General features: G+C 37.9%; 1 protein-coding gene across 3 annotated transcripts in view; it reads left to right on the top strand.

Annotated features, from left to right (window-relative positions):
* Positions 1–17,434, top strand: part of csmd3b (CUB and Sushi multiple domains 3b) — a 472,577-nt gene that overhangs the window by 231,892 nt on the left and 223,251 nt on the right. For all 3 annotated transcript variants that reach the window (XM_059012706.1, XM_059012705.1, XM_059012704.1), the window contains exons 6-7: positions 3,274–3,386; positions 8,794–8,871. In XM_059012706.1, the coding sequence (XP_058868689.1) occupies positions 3,274–3,386; positions 8,794–8,871 (191 nt within the window). The remainder of the gene's footprint in view (positions 1–3,273; positions 3,387–8,793; positions 8,872–17,434) is intronic.

The raw sequence follows: 17,434 nt of genomic DNA, 5'->3' as shown, positions 1-17,434 counted from the left end.
CGCCCCCCTTTTTTTTTTGGCTTCTCTCGGCTCCTATCGGTCTCACTCGTCCATCGAATGGTTTTCTCGGCTTTTTCCAGAGAAAAAACGACTAGAGCTGTTTTTTGCATCTTTTTGACCGGAAAGGGAAAATTACGATGTCGGACCAGTCCGACAAAGGACCGCAGAGGGTTAATCACAGTCAATTAGCAGTGGAACATCACATTTAATTCCCATTTGGTGAAACAGCTCAGCTTAAAAGTGGGTGTTCCGCTTACTTTCACATTTGTTTAATATTCAGTGTAAATTTGGCATTTCTTCTTTACTTCTCTGTGATTTTGATTAAGATGAAGGAAAAGCAATTATTTACGATAGTTTGAGAACAGTTTGTTGTTGATGTGTTGGCTTTGAAAAACCCATGTAGCAGTCAGCTTTTAATTGCAACCGTTTGTCACATGGAACTCTTTTTAAGGTTAATGTACTGTACTAATAAGAAGAAAGAAAGAAAAAATAAAATAAAACAGCAATGTCCAACAATGGTACGCAAAATCATTACACTGCAGCAAGAGATAGTAACACCTTTCAGTCGTTCTCTGTAACTTTCATTCCATAAAAAAACACCATCCCACTCAAGCACCTTTGTGTTTGTTCCACACCAGTGATTCACCTGCTATGTACTGTATAACTAGGACTGAACTGCATTTGTTTGTTCTAATGCAACTCCATACAAGGTCCTATCCATTTGTACAGTATCAAATTGGAATTATGTCCTTGCCAGCAAATGACACATATATTTAGATGCCAAAAATTGTACTGGCACTCTCACTCAATTATTCCCTCTCCCCCACTGTGAGAACAGAGGATTTCAGTCTCCTGTGTTGTCGATCCAGTAAATATTATATTCACTAACTTATTCACAACAAAAACTATGAAGGTTTTACTGGAGGGATATGATTGTGCTTTTCAGAGGTGACATCATCCTTTTATTTCAGCTAATTGAGATAGTACATCAGATTGAGAATCCACTTATCAATATCGAATGTTTAGCCAATATAAAAATGTTAGATGTGTTAACATTGTTTTACTGTATGAAAGATTCATTTTAAGACGTTTAGCTTATAGGCACTATTGGTTATCAATGTTGATTAAAAAGGCTCTATCACCATGCATGCTGTGCATCAGATTGATATTAATGTATAATGTGTCATGTTCTAGTTGACTTTTTTGTTGTAGAAAGTATACATATACTAAGTTTCTAATACTAAGTAAGTACTAAGTAAGGACATTGTTCTAATTTTTTTTTTTTTTTTTTTTTTTAGCTGAACTCAATTTTAAGCAGTAGGTTTTTAATTTGTATATTCAATGGTTATTGGTAGTAAAGAGTTGCAGACAATTACATGTTTAGTGTGGACTTGTTGGGAAAATCTATATTAAAAAAAACGACAAAAAAAACAAAACAATCAAGTTCTGTTGGGTGGATTGGGTATGACAAAGGTTGTGTGGTAATGCACCCCACTAACAACACTGGTTACAGCTTGGAGGGCTTACAATAAATACATGAATTTGCCTTTGCTGAGTCTCACACTGTCCATACTGCAGCATAATTCATTTCTCAACTTTACTCAGGAGTATTAGACATCTATAGAGGATTTGTCTTTTGAACGTCACGTGGATCAGGATCATGGTCCTTCCTGCAACAACATTACTGGTTTCTTTTTCACGTTAGCTTTTAATTTCAATCACAGTAGAAGTGGTGATAGACTTAAGACAGAGGGTTAGAGACACAGGGAGTGCTGAAAGTATTGAATGGGTTACTTAGCCATGTTGTTAATACTGAATAATTCTTTAAGACCATGTTCTTGTAACGTGACTCATGATGTGTGAATAAAAACATTAAAACAATCTGAATTCTGTAGAAAAATGTATTGATACAAAATGCTACAAAGGTTGAGTAATACATATCTAAAGCATTACAACAAAGCACGCCATGTCCAGTGTGTGGCAGTACTGCAACTATTGTAGCAACATTTTTGATCATTTTCTTATGGTTTCTTTGCTAATGTTTCCAAAACACAGCACATTTTTACATTAGCTCATTTAAAGCTACACCCAGTGATGCAGGTTTCAGAAAATACAAAAGGAATGAATATGGAGAAACACATGTAAATGTGGACATTGAGGAGATGCTGTGAAGTGGTTGTGTAGGTTTGAAGTGTGATTTAAGAGCCTCTACAGCCAGAGCGGATTACTGAAAAAGCTCAATAGTTAGTGGAATATATTTCAAGCACAGGGACTGTGTTAGAAAATGGGTAGAATTAATAAGTCACAGAAATGTTTTAAGAGAGCAAAAAGCACTCAATATAATAATAATAATACAGTGATGACAGCATGCGTACTGGAGTGGTGCAATACAAATACAAAAACATGTCATAATCACAAGCAAAATAAACTGATTCAAGATATCATGATGATGCAGTTATATCCTTACTCATGTATAACAAGGAACTGGAACTGTGTTAATTAATTTGTGTTCTACTGCTAAAGATATGCCAGAAAGACTAATGGTTGTTATTTAGTCAGTATTGTACAGTATTCTTGGATAACCACTATCAGTCATAAAGTGCCCTGTTGCTGACTTCTGAGTCTTTCCTTCAAATTATATGTTCGTTACACTAATACGTCATCAATATCAATGGCAAGTCCAAGATTTTTGCAGTGATGGATGTATCTGAATACGTGGAAATCTGATCATCAAAAATGTTTGCCCTGTTAGAAATGCCAGCAATGATCAGGAATGGTCACAGCTGGTTCAAGAGACCTAGTTAAGGAGCCCATATTAAGCCAGTCCAAGAAAAAAAATAAAAATAAAGAAGAAGTAGTAAATTTAATGTACAATGTCTATACTCCTAAATTTATCTTATTATTGTAAACAATGTGCACATTTTTATATCAGGTGGTTATTAACAATGTCAGGTAATTCACATTTATTTTCAGCAGCGTGGACTTATAGTTGTCTGACTTTAACAACTTATCCAATGTAACAAACGTTACATTTTCATGTAATAGGCCTGCTATAAGTATAAAACTGGTTTAAATTGGCATCTTTCTTTCTTGAGGAAAAGTTCCATTGTCACAACAACATTATCAAAACAAGCATTTTTAATATATAATATAATGTATGTAAAAATCTACTGGGTTCTAGTGTTTAGGTTATTTCAAAGACACTGAATTCATCTTGTTAGAGAGATAGATGGTTATAACATATTTATTCATTTATTTTGTTTCTACTTTTAGGTTATCAGGAATGAATACACCTTCTCCTATCATAAGCAACAAGAACTGGCTGAGGCTGCATTTTGTAACCGATAGCAACCATCGATACAGGGGATTTAATGCACAGTATCAAGGTAATAATAAACGTTTATTAAGCTAACATAGTTTTTGTTATTACTGCTTTTGTGACAGATCAGATCAATTCAATCGAAAACCTTACTCTAAAATTAATGGGTTTTACAAAATAAGGATCTACTGTTTGTTCTAAAATAAATCCACTGATAAATAGTTTGGTTGGTTTAGCATTTTGAGGAAGATGTGGTGTTGTCTGAATTTAATCAGAACAAAATAATGCAAATTACTTCAGCTACACCGGTCATAATATATGTTATTCAGAGTTTTAACACAATGCTCATTACATGATTAATTCAATAGCTTTACAACTTGGGCTATTATGAAGAGTTATCAGTACAATAGACAGTATTCATTCATATTACTATGTTAACAGGCCTAATACAAAATTAATCCCTATGACGAGCAAACACATACAAAATGTAAACTGTCATTTGTGTCTTTAATCACTATGATGCATTACCATCATCAGCTCAAGTTTTGCTCTCCAAAGTGACACATACTATTTGAAGGTTTGGATAAAAAGTTTGCCTACCCTTACAAAATATATTGTTTTTGCTGTTGCATAAACTAAGCAGTAATGTCTTTGCTTAGAGTTTGTTTTATATTATTTAGTACAATGTAAAGTATATAAATACAATTCATGCTTTAAAAAAAGACCTATGTTATGCCAAGTGTAAGATGCTGAGTAAAAACAAGCTCAGTTTGAAGGTGGGTCATGTTGTTACAGCATTAGCTTGTGAGGCTTTTCAATTAACAATATGTTTCTTTAAAATACTTTGCTACATCCTTGTTTATAAAATAAGCCATATCTATATTGTTTGTTTTTGCATAACCTGCAAAACTTCAGCAGGTTTTCCTCCAGGATTTCTATGTACTTTGCTGCATCCATTTTGCCCTCAATCTTCACGAGCTTTCCAGGCCCTGACGCAGAGAAGCATTTCCATAGCATGATGCTGCCACCACCATGCTTCACGGTAGGGATGGTGTTCTCAGGATGATGTGCGGTGTTAGGCTTGCGCCAAACATAGAGCTTAGCGTTGAGGCCAAAAAGCTCTATTTTGGTCTCATCAGACCATAGAATCTTCTTCCACTTGGTCTCAGATTCTCCCACATGCCTTCTGGCAAACTCTAGCCGAGATCTGATGTGAGTTTTTTTCAACAATGGCTTTCTTTTTGCCACTCTCCCATAAAGGCCAGTTTTGTGAAGCACCCAGGCTATTGTTGCCATATGCACAGTGTCTCCCAGCTCAGCCGTAGAAGACTGTACTCCTTTAGAGTTGTCATAGGCCTCTTGGTGACCTCCCTGACTAGTGCCCTTCTCGCCCGGATACTCCGCTTTTGAGGACGGCCTGTTCTAGACAGATTCACAGTTGTGCCATATTCTCTCCATTTCTTAATAATGGACTTTACTGTGCTCCGGGGGATATTCAATGCCTTGGAAATGTCATTATATCCTACCCCTGATTGGTGCTTTTGAAGAACCTTATTCCAGATTTGCTTTGAATGTTCCTTCATCTTCATGATGTAGTTTTTGTTAGGAAATGTACTAACCAACTGTGGGACCTCCCAGAGACAGGTGTATTTAACCTGAAATCATGTGAAACACCTTAATTGCACACAGGTGGACTCCATTCAACTAATTATGTGACTTCTAAAGACAATTGGTTGCACCAGAGTTTATTTAGGTGTGGCATAGGGGGTGAATACTTATGCAATCAATTATTTTCTGTTTTATATTTGTAATTAATTTAGAACAATTTGTAGATTTTATTTTCCACTTTGACATTATGGACTTTTTTTGTGTTGATCAGTGGCAAAAACTCCTAATTAAATCAATTTTGATTCCATGTTGTAACTGTGGAAAAGTCCAAGGGGGGCAAATACTTTTGAGAGCCACTGTAATTATACAAAATAATACAGATTAAATAACACTTGACAGATGACAGATTACAGTACTATAAAGTACAGGATTAAATGCAGTAAAATTGGGAGCAGATAAGAGCAAGTAAAGCGCATTAAGGAAGAGTGGTAAAGTGTCCAGAGATAAAAGAGGAGTTCTACAGGTGCTGTCTGAAGAGGTGAGTTTTGAGGAGGTGCCGGAAGTTGGTCAGGGACGGGGCAGTCCTGACATCTGTAGGAAGGTCATTCCACCACTGCGGGGTGAGGGTGAAGAAGGAGCGGGCTCTGGTGGCAGGGGAGCGTAGAGGAGGTACAGCCAGTCTTCTAGTGCAGGAGGAGCGGAGAGGTCGAGTGGGGGTGTAGGGAGAGATGAGGGTCTGGAGGTAGCTGGGTGCAGTCTGGTCAAGGCATCTCAGAGGCATTTCAGAGGTTGCAGTACCAGTAGAGCCTCTGGTTGTTTGTATTGTATGTTAAAGAACACCTGCAAATCTGACATTCATTGAATTTCTAATGAAGGACAAGAAACTGTGCAATTCATTGTCACATAGAAATAATGTGTCTCATGAAAGGCTGTGAAAACACAGTATGAAATTCAAAATAAATCACAAAGATACATATTCAGCATTAGAGATTATACTGTAAGTACAACTATCAGTCTACATAGCAGTTCATCTGACACTGTCACCAGTATAGTCCAATGATGAACTATGCTTTTGCATAATCTTTCTTCTACCTGGAAATGTTTTAGAAATACTAATGATAAATCAACTTACTGCATGTACTCTATCTAACAACAAGTAATGGCTATAGGTATGTGCTCATATTTTATAATTTACCTTTTTATATTAACATCCTTTTTTATACCAAATTAAACTGTTCAGTCTCACTCCTTTTACTTCAATAAACTCCTTGATTGTCCTTTAAATCAACTTTTCCTCTCTGTATTGTAATTCTTCTGCAGTGTGACTTCTGTGCCCTGGACCTGCCTAATGCTGCTTTCTTTTGATCATCACCATATGTTGGGTTTCTGCCACATTGACAAGTTCATTAGGCATCACCCTTAATTACATATCCATTAATTAAGATATTTCCCATTATCAACGTGGCTGATCCACAGTTTGTGAGCAGGCCAAAACAGTTGGTATGTGTCAGTCCTTTATGTTCAAGCCATAGCAGTGCACTAAAACAAAATTAACAGACTGGACTTTATAGTTCTTGCCAAAGGCACACACTGACTTTAATATACTTTACTTTGATTTACATTTCCTTTGTGCTTTACCAAATGAAAATTGTCTGGCTAATTGGTATAAAACTCCTTTACAGTACTGTTTTTGTGTGAATAAGGTATGTGTACATTTATTGATATTATGATCAGATCTTCATTAGTTGTCTTGTTAATTTGCACAAATAACACATTGGAAAAAAGTATCACATTAAGGTGTCTATTTTAATGATCTAAACTCAATGCCATCAACCTAAAATATATACATTTAATTTCACTGTATTTATATTCTTTGTATTATTATTATTTATTTCTTAGCAGACGCCCTTATCCAGGGCAATTTACAATTGTTACAAGATATCACATTATTTTTACATACAATTACATTATTTTTTACACACATACAGTTTTTTTTTTTTGTTGTTTTTTTAGTGGAGCAATCTAGGTAAAGTACCTTGCTCAAGGGTACAGCAGCAGTTTTCTGGAGGCAGTAGACACTAATTGCTTGTTGGTATTAATTTCAGCTAACCTATTAGGGTCTATTTAATTGATCAGTGAAATATCTTGAATACCACTGTCATTCAAATCAATCATTCAATTAAAAAATAAACATACAGACAGGCTTATATTCATTTACCAAAGTCTCTTGTTCATACATGGTTACTACTGGTGGAATAATTGTGTAATCACATAAAATAACTTGTTGGACGGTGTAACAATGCAATTACACTAGTAAAGCATTGTTCACAAGTCCATTACCATGCAATTACGTAGCAGTTACGATACAAAAGCAAGAAATCACTGGTAATTACCCAGTTATTATAATATATGTCTATTCATACCCTGTTATCTAATGCTATCCAAACTTTGTTTTATGTTTTAATTGTACTTACGGTGTATTTTGTATTTATTTATTAAAGGCACGATGAAGTCCACTATATATTTATCTTGACATGTGTTTTTTTAATATAACAATATTCATGTTGTGATTTAATGGATTTACAGTAAGGGTGGGCAAACATATTTTTATCCAATGCCTCTGATGAGGATGAATTGAAATTGATTGTTTAATATATTAACTTTTCTTCCTGTTTTGAGAAGTGGTTCAACAAGACAAATAACATTTGATGTCATTGTGCCATTTATCAATGCCTGTAAGTGTAAAAAGAAATCAGTTTGATCAAAATATTGAGCTCATGGTGAATGTTCTGAATATCCAGGTGTTACATGTCTTAAGTTTTCTCCCAATTGATGAAGTATACTCCTCAAGAAGGGAGACTTAGGGGATGAAGAATCAGGAGCAGACAGTTTCATTTAAATTGAAATAAGTTCTGACATCCACTGATTTACACAAAGCTAATAAGATATCTAAATGCCTTTTTAGATTAACTGTTGGTTTAAGGATGTGATGGCAGTTGAAGCATTTTATTAAGTTGTGCTTTGTACAGGATAACCCATGTGTTCACTCGGAAACTTAAACTTCATAAGCTAAGGAAAACATCACATGTGATGTAAGTCCCACGTGTGATGTTTTCACACAAAATGTTTTTAATATGCCTGCCATGGATTTATTTCACAGGGATTCTTTTTGTCTGATATCTTGGGTCCTCAAGCCTAATAGACTATAATCTGAGTACCAAATCTGGCGATGAACCTCAACCCCCAGTAGAGATAATTTTTTCAGTGTTTTGGGGACAGACAAGGTAATACATCCTTCTAGGGTGGGTGTCATTGGCAATGTGGTAAATAAAGCTGTTGTGATGGAGTTGAGATCCAAAATAAGCTCAAATTTGTATTCACTGCTTTACCTCTGACCACCTTTGTAGCTCAGTGAATTATTATATATAACCTCAGGGACTCACATTATAAATGATTTGAGGCATAAAATGCCTGGTGTGTTATTTCCATAGACTTCAGTAGAAATGACAAGGGAATCGCAATTGTTGTTGCTATTTACAGAAATTCAAGCCACAGTTTATATATTTTGTGACTAACCAGTGTTGAAGGTAGTTGATCATTTACATTACAAGTGCAAGCCTTGGGAACCCAATCATTTCAGAAAAAAAGAATACCAGAAGCTCTTTATGTAATATATTTTCATTTCAGGCTGCCTGCATATGCATACTATATTATTTTGCTGCTGAAGGGACTTTTTTTTGGTTTGGATATTACATTATGTTTTTTTTTTTTTACATATTTGACTGTTTCATTTTCCAAATGCAAGCAGTTTTTTTTAAAGATGGTTTCACCTGATACATGTTTTTTGTTTTGTTTTCCTTTACTAGTGAAAAGGTCCGTAGATTTTAAATCTAGAGGAGTTAAATTATTCCCAGGCAAAGACAACAGCAACAAGTTTTCTATCTGTGAGTCTACCTTTTGTTACTTTATATGGTACATGTGTGGTTGTGCTATTTGTATTGTCTGTGTGATACCCTTTAAGTTTGACATTGTTTTGCAAACCATTGTAAAGGAAATGTTTGTTGTGTGCATGAGGAATTCTACCATGCAGTAATTGTACTGTATTGTCCTTATTTTTATGTCCATAATCAATGTATTATCTGAAACCTCATCATTACGTATTAATAAAAAACAATGTGGAGGTTCTCTAGGCAAAACAAGAGTTAAACCAGTTATCCTTATGTTATTATAATTAATTGCAGGTGCAAGAATATTGTAGGATGTTAAAAAAAATATATTAAAAAAATATTGTGATTGATAACTGTGGAATTATGCAAAATGGTCACATGTTACACCAGTAATTTACAGATAAGACTAATGCTTAAAATTAAGTTCCATTAACAACAGTGTAGAGTGCTGTAATTACTTTATTAATATGTTTAAATTAAGATTAAATAAACATCAATTAATGATACATTCCACATTATATTCATATGCATGTTTATTTCATAGTAAATTAATATGGACTCAAAAATTCAGTAGGGTCATATAATGTAGAATATTGTATTTAAATACATTGTTATTAATGGAAATTCAAATAAACCATTATGCGTTCTAAAGTATGTCAGGAAGTATGTCCACACTTACATGAAATCACACTCAAGATCTTAAATTCAAGAAGCAAACATATACATATATAAAACATGTACTGACAGGTTTTCATACTTCCTAGTTTTAGGATGCTGCAATATGGACTCTTATGTTTCCATATGTGTTTGTTTTTGTCAGCAGAACTGTGTGCAATGTTTAATATATACCCAAGCAACACAACATAATGGTCTTTTATGGATTTAAATGCATGCTAACTAATGCTTCAAAATACACATTCTTGTCACCGTTTATTAGCATTATTAACATTATAACAGTTCCCCCCGTTGATTGTGCTGAGAATCGGCTGGTTCTTTACTTGTTTTTTTAAGTTAATGCATGATGTGAGACAAAATGCAAGGGGGCAGTTCACAACCCTTTTTATTAGTTACCATAACCCTGGTTCCGTGAAAGAGAAGACAACCACCAACCAATACTTTTGGGGATATGCCTGCCCTAGTAGTCGTTCCGCGGAGCTCACTTCCTCTTTTACATCAAACCCACAAATGCGAGTGATGCGACCTCGCAAGTTTAGGTGGTCGTCTTCTCTTTCAGGGATCCAGGGTTATGGTAAGTAACCTAACATTCCCTTTCAATTCGAAGATGACCACCAACCAATACTTTTGGGAAAGTATACCGGAGCCGTCGCGAGGGAGCGGGAGTGGACAGCATACGAGGGATGCCTCGCTACTGCCAACTAGTGTTGGTGGTGTGTGCGTACAACCTCAAGGACCCTTGTGCCTAATGAAGGCTTAGAGAGATCTACCACATTAAGTTGGTAGAACCCGGTGAATGTATGCGGCTTAGCCCAGCTAGCCGCAGTACAAATGTCAGTCAATGAGGCACCGCGAAAGAGAGCCCTTGACGCAACCACACCTCTGGTAGAGTGTGTGGCCACCCTCCCAGGTGGGAGTAGGCCGGCATTATTATATATAATAATAATAATAATAATAATAATAATAATAATAATAATAATTATTATTATTATTATTATTATTATTATTATACGCAGTCAATACTGTGTCCACAATCCAGTGGGCCAGTCGTTGCTTCGAGAGGGCTTGACCCAGGGTCCTTTCACCATAGCAAAGGAATAGCTGTTCAGACTGACACAGCGCTTTCGTCCTATCCACATAACCTCTCAATGCCCTGACTGGGCAGAGGGTATTCAGTTTCCTATCCTTCTCTGATCAAAGGGAGGGGGATGGAAGGCCTGTAATTCCACTGATTGGTTAAAGTGGAAAGCCGTAATCACCTTAGGTAGGAATGCAGGGTTTGTGCACAACGATAGCCTGTCTCCTTTATCCTAAACACGCATACAGAAACTGTGCGCAGACAGAGCCTGCAGCTCACTGACCCACTTAGCGGAGGTGAGGGCCAATAAAAAGGCTGTCTTCATAGAGAGATATTTCAGCTCTATGGAATGTATAGGCTCAAACGGGGCCTTAGTGAGAGCCTCCAATACCATGTTTAGACTCCACTCGGGGAGGACGTCCTTTCTAGTGGGACGCAACTGCTGAGTACCCTTTAGAAAACGAGTCACCAGAATATGGGCCCCCAGGGATACTGAGTCTATGGGGACGTGGCATGCAGATATAGCTGCCAGGCACACTTTCAGCATAGAGGGGGACCTGCCTGCCTCTAGCAAATCTTGCAGAAACTGTAAAATAATTGCTATGGGGCAGTAGATGGGGTCAGGACCTCTGGCCATACACCACTTTTGAAAATACCTCCACTTGTAAGCATATAGTGCTCTTGTGGAGGAAGCCCTAGCGTTCTGCAGTGTACTAACGACCGCATCTGAAAGCCCTAAGGCTGACAAATGGTCCCGTTCAGGGGCCAGACCCACAAAGCACCATGTGCACCAAGTGCACCGAGCGCGGTGCACACTGAGTGCACCAAGCACTGTGTGCACCGAGGCGCTATGCGCACCAAGGCACCAAAGTACGAAAGGCTGAGCTTGCACCAAGGTACCGAAGCACCGGGGGCAGCTAATGCAATGGTGCCTACCCAACCGAGTGTAATCAGCATAAAATGCCAAGCGAATACCTACTTAAGGCAGGCATATCCCCAGAAGTGGTGGTTGTCTTCGAATTGAAAGGAAACAATTGTTAATGTTACAAAACTGGAATTCAATTCAAAGCTGCTTTGAAATACAGTAAATTACTTTGGAATGTCACACTTGATTGTTATGTTCCTGATTTAATACATAGTAATAACAGTAAAATTCAAACAAAGCTGTCTGCAGAGAACTTGCAATTGTACAGAGGAAAGGGACGCTCCTGTATTGCCAGTATAGCCTCCAAATGTACATTACTAGCCCTTTTAAAGTCTGGCTTTCAGTGTTTTGTATGTGTTGTGCATGTATTGTAGAAAGACTGTTTGCATCAATAATTATTGCATGATAGCTTGTATCAGGGGCCAGACTTCAGGAAACAGCATGAAAATACTGTTACTTATTCTTGAAATTGATTCTAAAGAAATCTCCTTTTGATGTTTATTTTTTTTTTGTAATGTGACACAAAGGCTATCAGAATGTTCCAGCTTTGAGTTGGAAAAGCTCAAACATGTCACAGATGTTGGTCCATGTCCATATGAAAATCCAAAACAAAAGCATGTTATAAATGGTGCATGGACATGGATATGATTAACTCTTTTACACCAAAGATACATCACCTATTCTGGTTCAGTAGTTTGGGACAAACACCAATCACAAAATGTTTTAATACAAATATTTATTGAGGAGAATGCGGAGTATGCAATTTTATAGAGAAGTATGTTGTATATACACATTCATTTGGCATTAAACCTAACTTGGTTTGAGGGATCGCTGCCTGGCCGACTGGACGAGGCGGGACCCCCAAAAAGAACAAGCCAGTCTCAATGCCCCAAGTAGTACTGGATGTAGCCCACTTGAAGGTTTAGCCAACCTTTAACAAGGATTGTCGGTGCGCAGGAGAGGAGGGGAGGGTTAGGTCGGCCAGGGTGTCCTCGGCTCACCGCGCACCAGCGACCCCTGTAGTCTGGCCGGGCGCCTGCGGGCTTGCCTGTAAGCTGCCCAGAGCTGCGTTGTCCTCCGACGCTGTAGCTCTGAGGCGGCTGCACGGTGAGTTCGCAGTGTGTAAAGAAGCGGGTGGCTGACGGCACACGCTTCGGAGGACAGCGTGTGTTCATCTTTGCCCCTCCCGAGTCAGCGCAGGGTTGGTAGCGGTGAGCTGAGCATAATAAAATAATTGGGCATTTCAAATTGGGGAGAAAATAATAAAAACTAATTGGCAACAACTAAATTTATAAAAAAAAAAAATTAAAAAAAGAGAGCGAGAAGGGGGTCATAAGGGCTAGCATGGGAGTTTTAATTTAAACACATAGATTAGGGAACCCTTTCCTTCCTGGTCAGTTTTACTTATTTTGAGCATGAACGAAAGGGTATCACATGAGGTGGTTTTATTTGAGTGCAATGTAAACTCTGAGCACCTAAGGGACCCAAAAAAGGCTAGGAGAAAAAAGGGCTTCTAAAGTTTTATCTAAAAACTGGGAGGAGTAGCTGGAGCGGATGAATGAGACGCACTGGGAGAGTATGTTGATGGTGATAGCTAGGCGAGCAAGGGGAGAAGAAGATTCTGATAGTTGAAGCCCTTTCAGGATTAGTGAAATTTGTGACTTGCTGAATGTAGACTTGTGGAAAAACTGGCCGGAAATTGAATCTTTGATGGAGGAAACTCTTATAGCTCTATTCTTAAGGGACATAATAAAGGATGATACTACAGGCATTGAAAATGAAGGGAAGGGAATGTTGAATGCAATGTGAACATTTTTAAAACAATTCTAGAATGACCAGTACGTTTGTAGTGAGCGGGGGGCGATGCCGAGAAGAGCTATTTCTTGAGCCTACAGAACCAGGGAATGCAGCAGGTGGCTCACAGGAATGTCAGGGCTGAAAAGGGAGGAATCTGGGTTGGCAGGAGGTCGGCTTCAGGAGCTAATGCTCTGAATATCTGCATTTGGAAACGAGAAAGAGAATCAGCGATTACATTCAGGTGGCTGAGAATGTGTTGAGCTCTGAGAATGAACTGATGAGTAACAGTTAACCACGTAATCCTTCTGAATATTCTCATTATATGGTAGGAGGATGAACGACCTTTGTTAATGATTTGGACTGTAGCTGAGTTATCTGAGTGGATAAGAATGGATTTTTGGGCCCAGGAAGACCCCGAAAGCAATGTGGCTACAGTGACCGGATACATCTCATACAATGGAGGACTGATTGGGTATAGGAATGGTGCCAAATTCTTTGGCCCTTGGAGCAGAAAACCATTTTCCCTTGTATTATCCTCCAAAGCCGAGAGAGAGAGCTGCATCTGTGAACAGTTGAATGTATTCGGGCAACAGGAGACAGTTATCGTAAAATAATGTAATGCCGTTCCATTCTTTTAGTTGGTGCTCCCACAGGCGGAGCTCCTTGCAGCAAAAAGAATCCAGGAGTATGACATCGTTAAGGGAATCAATGGGAGGGATCAGGAGAAGGTGGTAGGAGATGAAAGCTCTTCCTTGAAGAATTATCCTCATTGCGTAGTTTAAATGGCCTAGGAGGGACAGAAGATTACGTTTGGTAGCAGGGGTACCAGACAGAAAAGTGGAAATAATAGATGTAATATTATCTATTTTTTCCCGGGGGAGAGAGGCTGAAAAAGATTGGGAATCCAGGGTGATGCCTAGAAACTCGATGGAAGTGAGAGGACCCAAGATCTTTTCTGAAGCTAGGAGGATGCCGAGATTTGAAAATTAATGGTTTGAGGATTGTTATGTCGAACGTCAGACGAACAGAAAAGTAACATTTGGAATGCCACTGTACTCCGAAGAGGTGCCAGAGCGCACGATCAATGGGCATGATTTTAAATGCATTTGATATATTGGCTTTGGCCAGCAATGCGTTTTTCCCAGCAATTTTGATTAAGGATATGGTGTGGTCATTTGTTGTGTATTGCAGGGAGAAATCTTCGTGAGGGATTAAACTATTGATCCTTTGAAGGAGGGGATTCAAAGGGACCTATCATAAAATGGCTGTCTATTGTTTTCTTTAATAAAATATCAACAGATTCAGGGTCTAAGATGGCAGATTGGAGGTTTTTGCAATATGTGGAAGAGGTAGGGAGACAAAAAAACCAGTAGAAAACCCTTTAGTGAGACTGTTAATTAGGAAAGAAACAAAAGAAGGGTCAGGACAGAAGAGAGAGCCTGTTGTGCTGGACGACGGAGAAGAGACAAGAGATCCGGTGATGGTGCTGGAGAAGCAGAAATCTGAGCAGAGACGGCTGGAGTTGTAAATACTGCCGCTCGGAGCTGTCGTGGAGTTGGTAGATCGGGCACGGGAGGAGCTGGTTCATTTGGTTGAAGATCTTTTGGGTCTGGGGAAAAGGCAAACAAATCATCATCCAATGAAATGGAGTAATTGCGGACGTTCTCCATGGTGCCTGTGGTACGATGAAATTGAAACACAAATGAGAGGTAAGCGAAGAGGGTATTTATAGTACTAACAGTCTTAATTAGTTAATGTGTAAATTGAATGATTCCATTTTGGTGACGTGGAGATTGGTGTTTGACCCTCCCCCCGAACTTTAGTTATAAACTTAATTTAATATATTGTCAACTCTGCTTTCCTATGATATATACATGGTTCATTCATGTATACCAAATGTCTGTTATACTGTTTTACAGTATAAAGTACACCCTCGCTATAACAAACCTGTTGGGGTCCAAGCCTTTTGTTCGTTATATCGAGGGGTTCGTTATAAGAACATAAGAAAGTTTACAAAGGAGAGGAGGCAATTCAGCCCATCTTGCTCGTTTGGTTGTTAGTAGCTTATTGATCCCAGAATCTCATCAAGCAGCTTCTTGAAGGATCCCAGGGTGTCCGCTTCAACAACATTACTGGGGAGTTGGTTCTAGACCCTCACAATTCTCTGTATAGTGAAAGGACAATCAAAATGAACAATAAACTGTTGGTGTAAGTTAATGAGATGAGATTGTGAATATATGCAGTATTCTGCCTTTGCTTTATCCCATTTGCTAAAGAATTGAAACGCATTGCAGAAAGTAAAAATCCAGAATTGAAGCTGAACTTTTATTCAAAACCAATCTAACATGAATCGTTTCAAAGTGCACCAAATCTTAATCCAACATGCAAGAATCCCAAACTGATTTTTTCTTCCAAATCAACCTGACATGAAAAGTTAATCAGATCCTTGAGTTTTTTTTGTTGTTGTTTTTTTTTTTCTTTAATCAATTTTACTTTGCCGCATGGTTGCTGAACAAGCCAAAAAACATAAAATTATTGTTTTTACGGATGCATAGTTACACAGCGCGTATTATTCATTACAGACCGGGATGTTGACAGTGTGTGTTTATATTGTCTTTATTTTTGTTTGTTTGTTTTGCGGTCCAGGGTTCAGGTTCATTATAGCCGAAGGTTCGTTATAATGAAGGGCGTTAGAACGAGGGTGTACTGTATATACAAAATGACTCCAAGTCAGCCACTTCATCAACCTCTCTCTTTTCAAAATCCTTGCCATGTCTGCCTCACTTCAGTGTCATACAGTCTCTTTTTCCACAGTGTCTTTGATGTGTAAGTATCTTAAGATGCTTACAAACACAAATTACTGCAGACCAAAGACCTTGTCAAATATAGACATTGCTAGAGTTGGACATACTGAATTACAAATATATCTCAGCAATATATTTGGTATATTTAGGCTAAATGTTAGCCAGAAATGATCAGGACCAAAGCCTCTAACAACCGGATAAGTGCTTTAGTAAAATCAATTATGTTTTCAACAAGCAGCCAATGGACTTCAGAAGGGGTTGATAACTGATTTTGTACAAGGTACATGTGCTGCACCATTTGAACTGCATGAAGCCTGTTAGTCATGGTCCACAAAAAAGGGTGTTAAAATAATTGATTCTCAAGGATAAATGCTAAAATGTGCAATGGGTGGTTTCCTTGCTGGCGTTATCTTATGAAATTATTCAACAAAAGATTCAGTTAGGTTAAGGTTAAGGAGTTGGCGAGGAGCTTGGAGATGCTTCATATCCTTTTCAATGAACCACTCAGTGGCTGCCTTGACCTTGTGGATTAGTGCATTATCAACTTGGAACACCCTCTCTGCTCAGGCACCTAGAGAAAAATTGTGCATTTAGGGGGAAAAACAGGTCATGCTGTAGCTCTAGTTTTAAGGCGAACCAAGGGACTATGACCTTATAAAATAAAGTAGCCAGAAACAATCAAAAAACAATTTATCACACACAACTCTGAATCCTGCAAAGTCCTTACCTTATTTGTACATGCTAAAACTCACTGTAACCTATTTTTTTTTTTAAATTTAGTAAGGCCTCCTAGCAATGACAGTACAAACCAAGTACTGTATCTGGCTGATTGTTTGACATAACAGCCAAATTATACTCATAGGGAAATTTGTTTATAGGGACAACTACATCATAGGACCTTTTGTCTTTCATTATAAAGTGGAAAGCTAGTGTTTGCACAGTGTACATATTTATCTTTTTTGGGCTATTGCACTGTATTGTCTGGCTTTTTATTGTCTTTTTTTACATTTTGAGAATGCTTCGTAGGGAGCTATCTTTTTGTTTTATCTCTCAAATTAGACACAGGTGTTCATGTCCTGTCCTTAAATTTAAGGTTAGCTTTTCAGAATTCATTAACATTAGTTATTCCCATCCATCCTATGCTTGAACATGCTGAATATTGAACCATGCCTGTGGGACCACTGCCTGACATATTCATTAACACTTTCCAGTGCTGCAGAAATCCTAAATACTTAATAGCATCTTTTTTGCAGTCATAAAGCGCCCATTTTAAATGATGCA

The sequence above is a fragment of the Acipenser ruthenus genome, chromosome 3 (genome assembly GCF_902713425.1).
Source record: "Acipenser ruthenus chromosome 3, fAciRut3.2 maternal haplotype, whole genome shotgun sequence".
Taxonomy (NCBI): domain Eukaryota; kingdom Metazoa; phylum Chordata; class Actinopteri; order Acipenseriformes; family Acipenseridae; genus Acipenser; species Acipenser ruthenus.
This window is presented reverse-complemented; position numbering and strand designations above follow the sequence as displayed.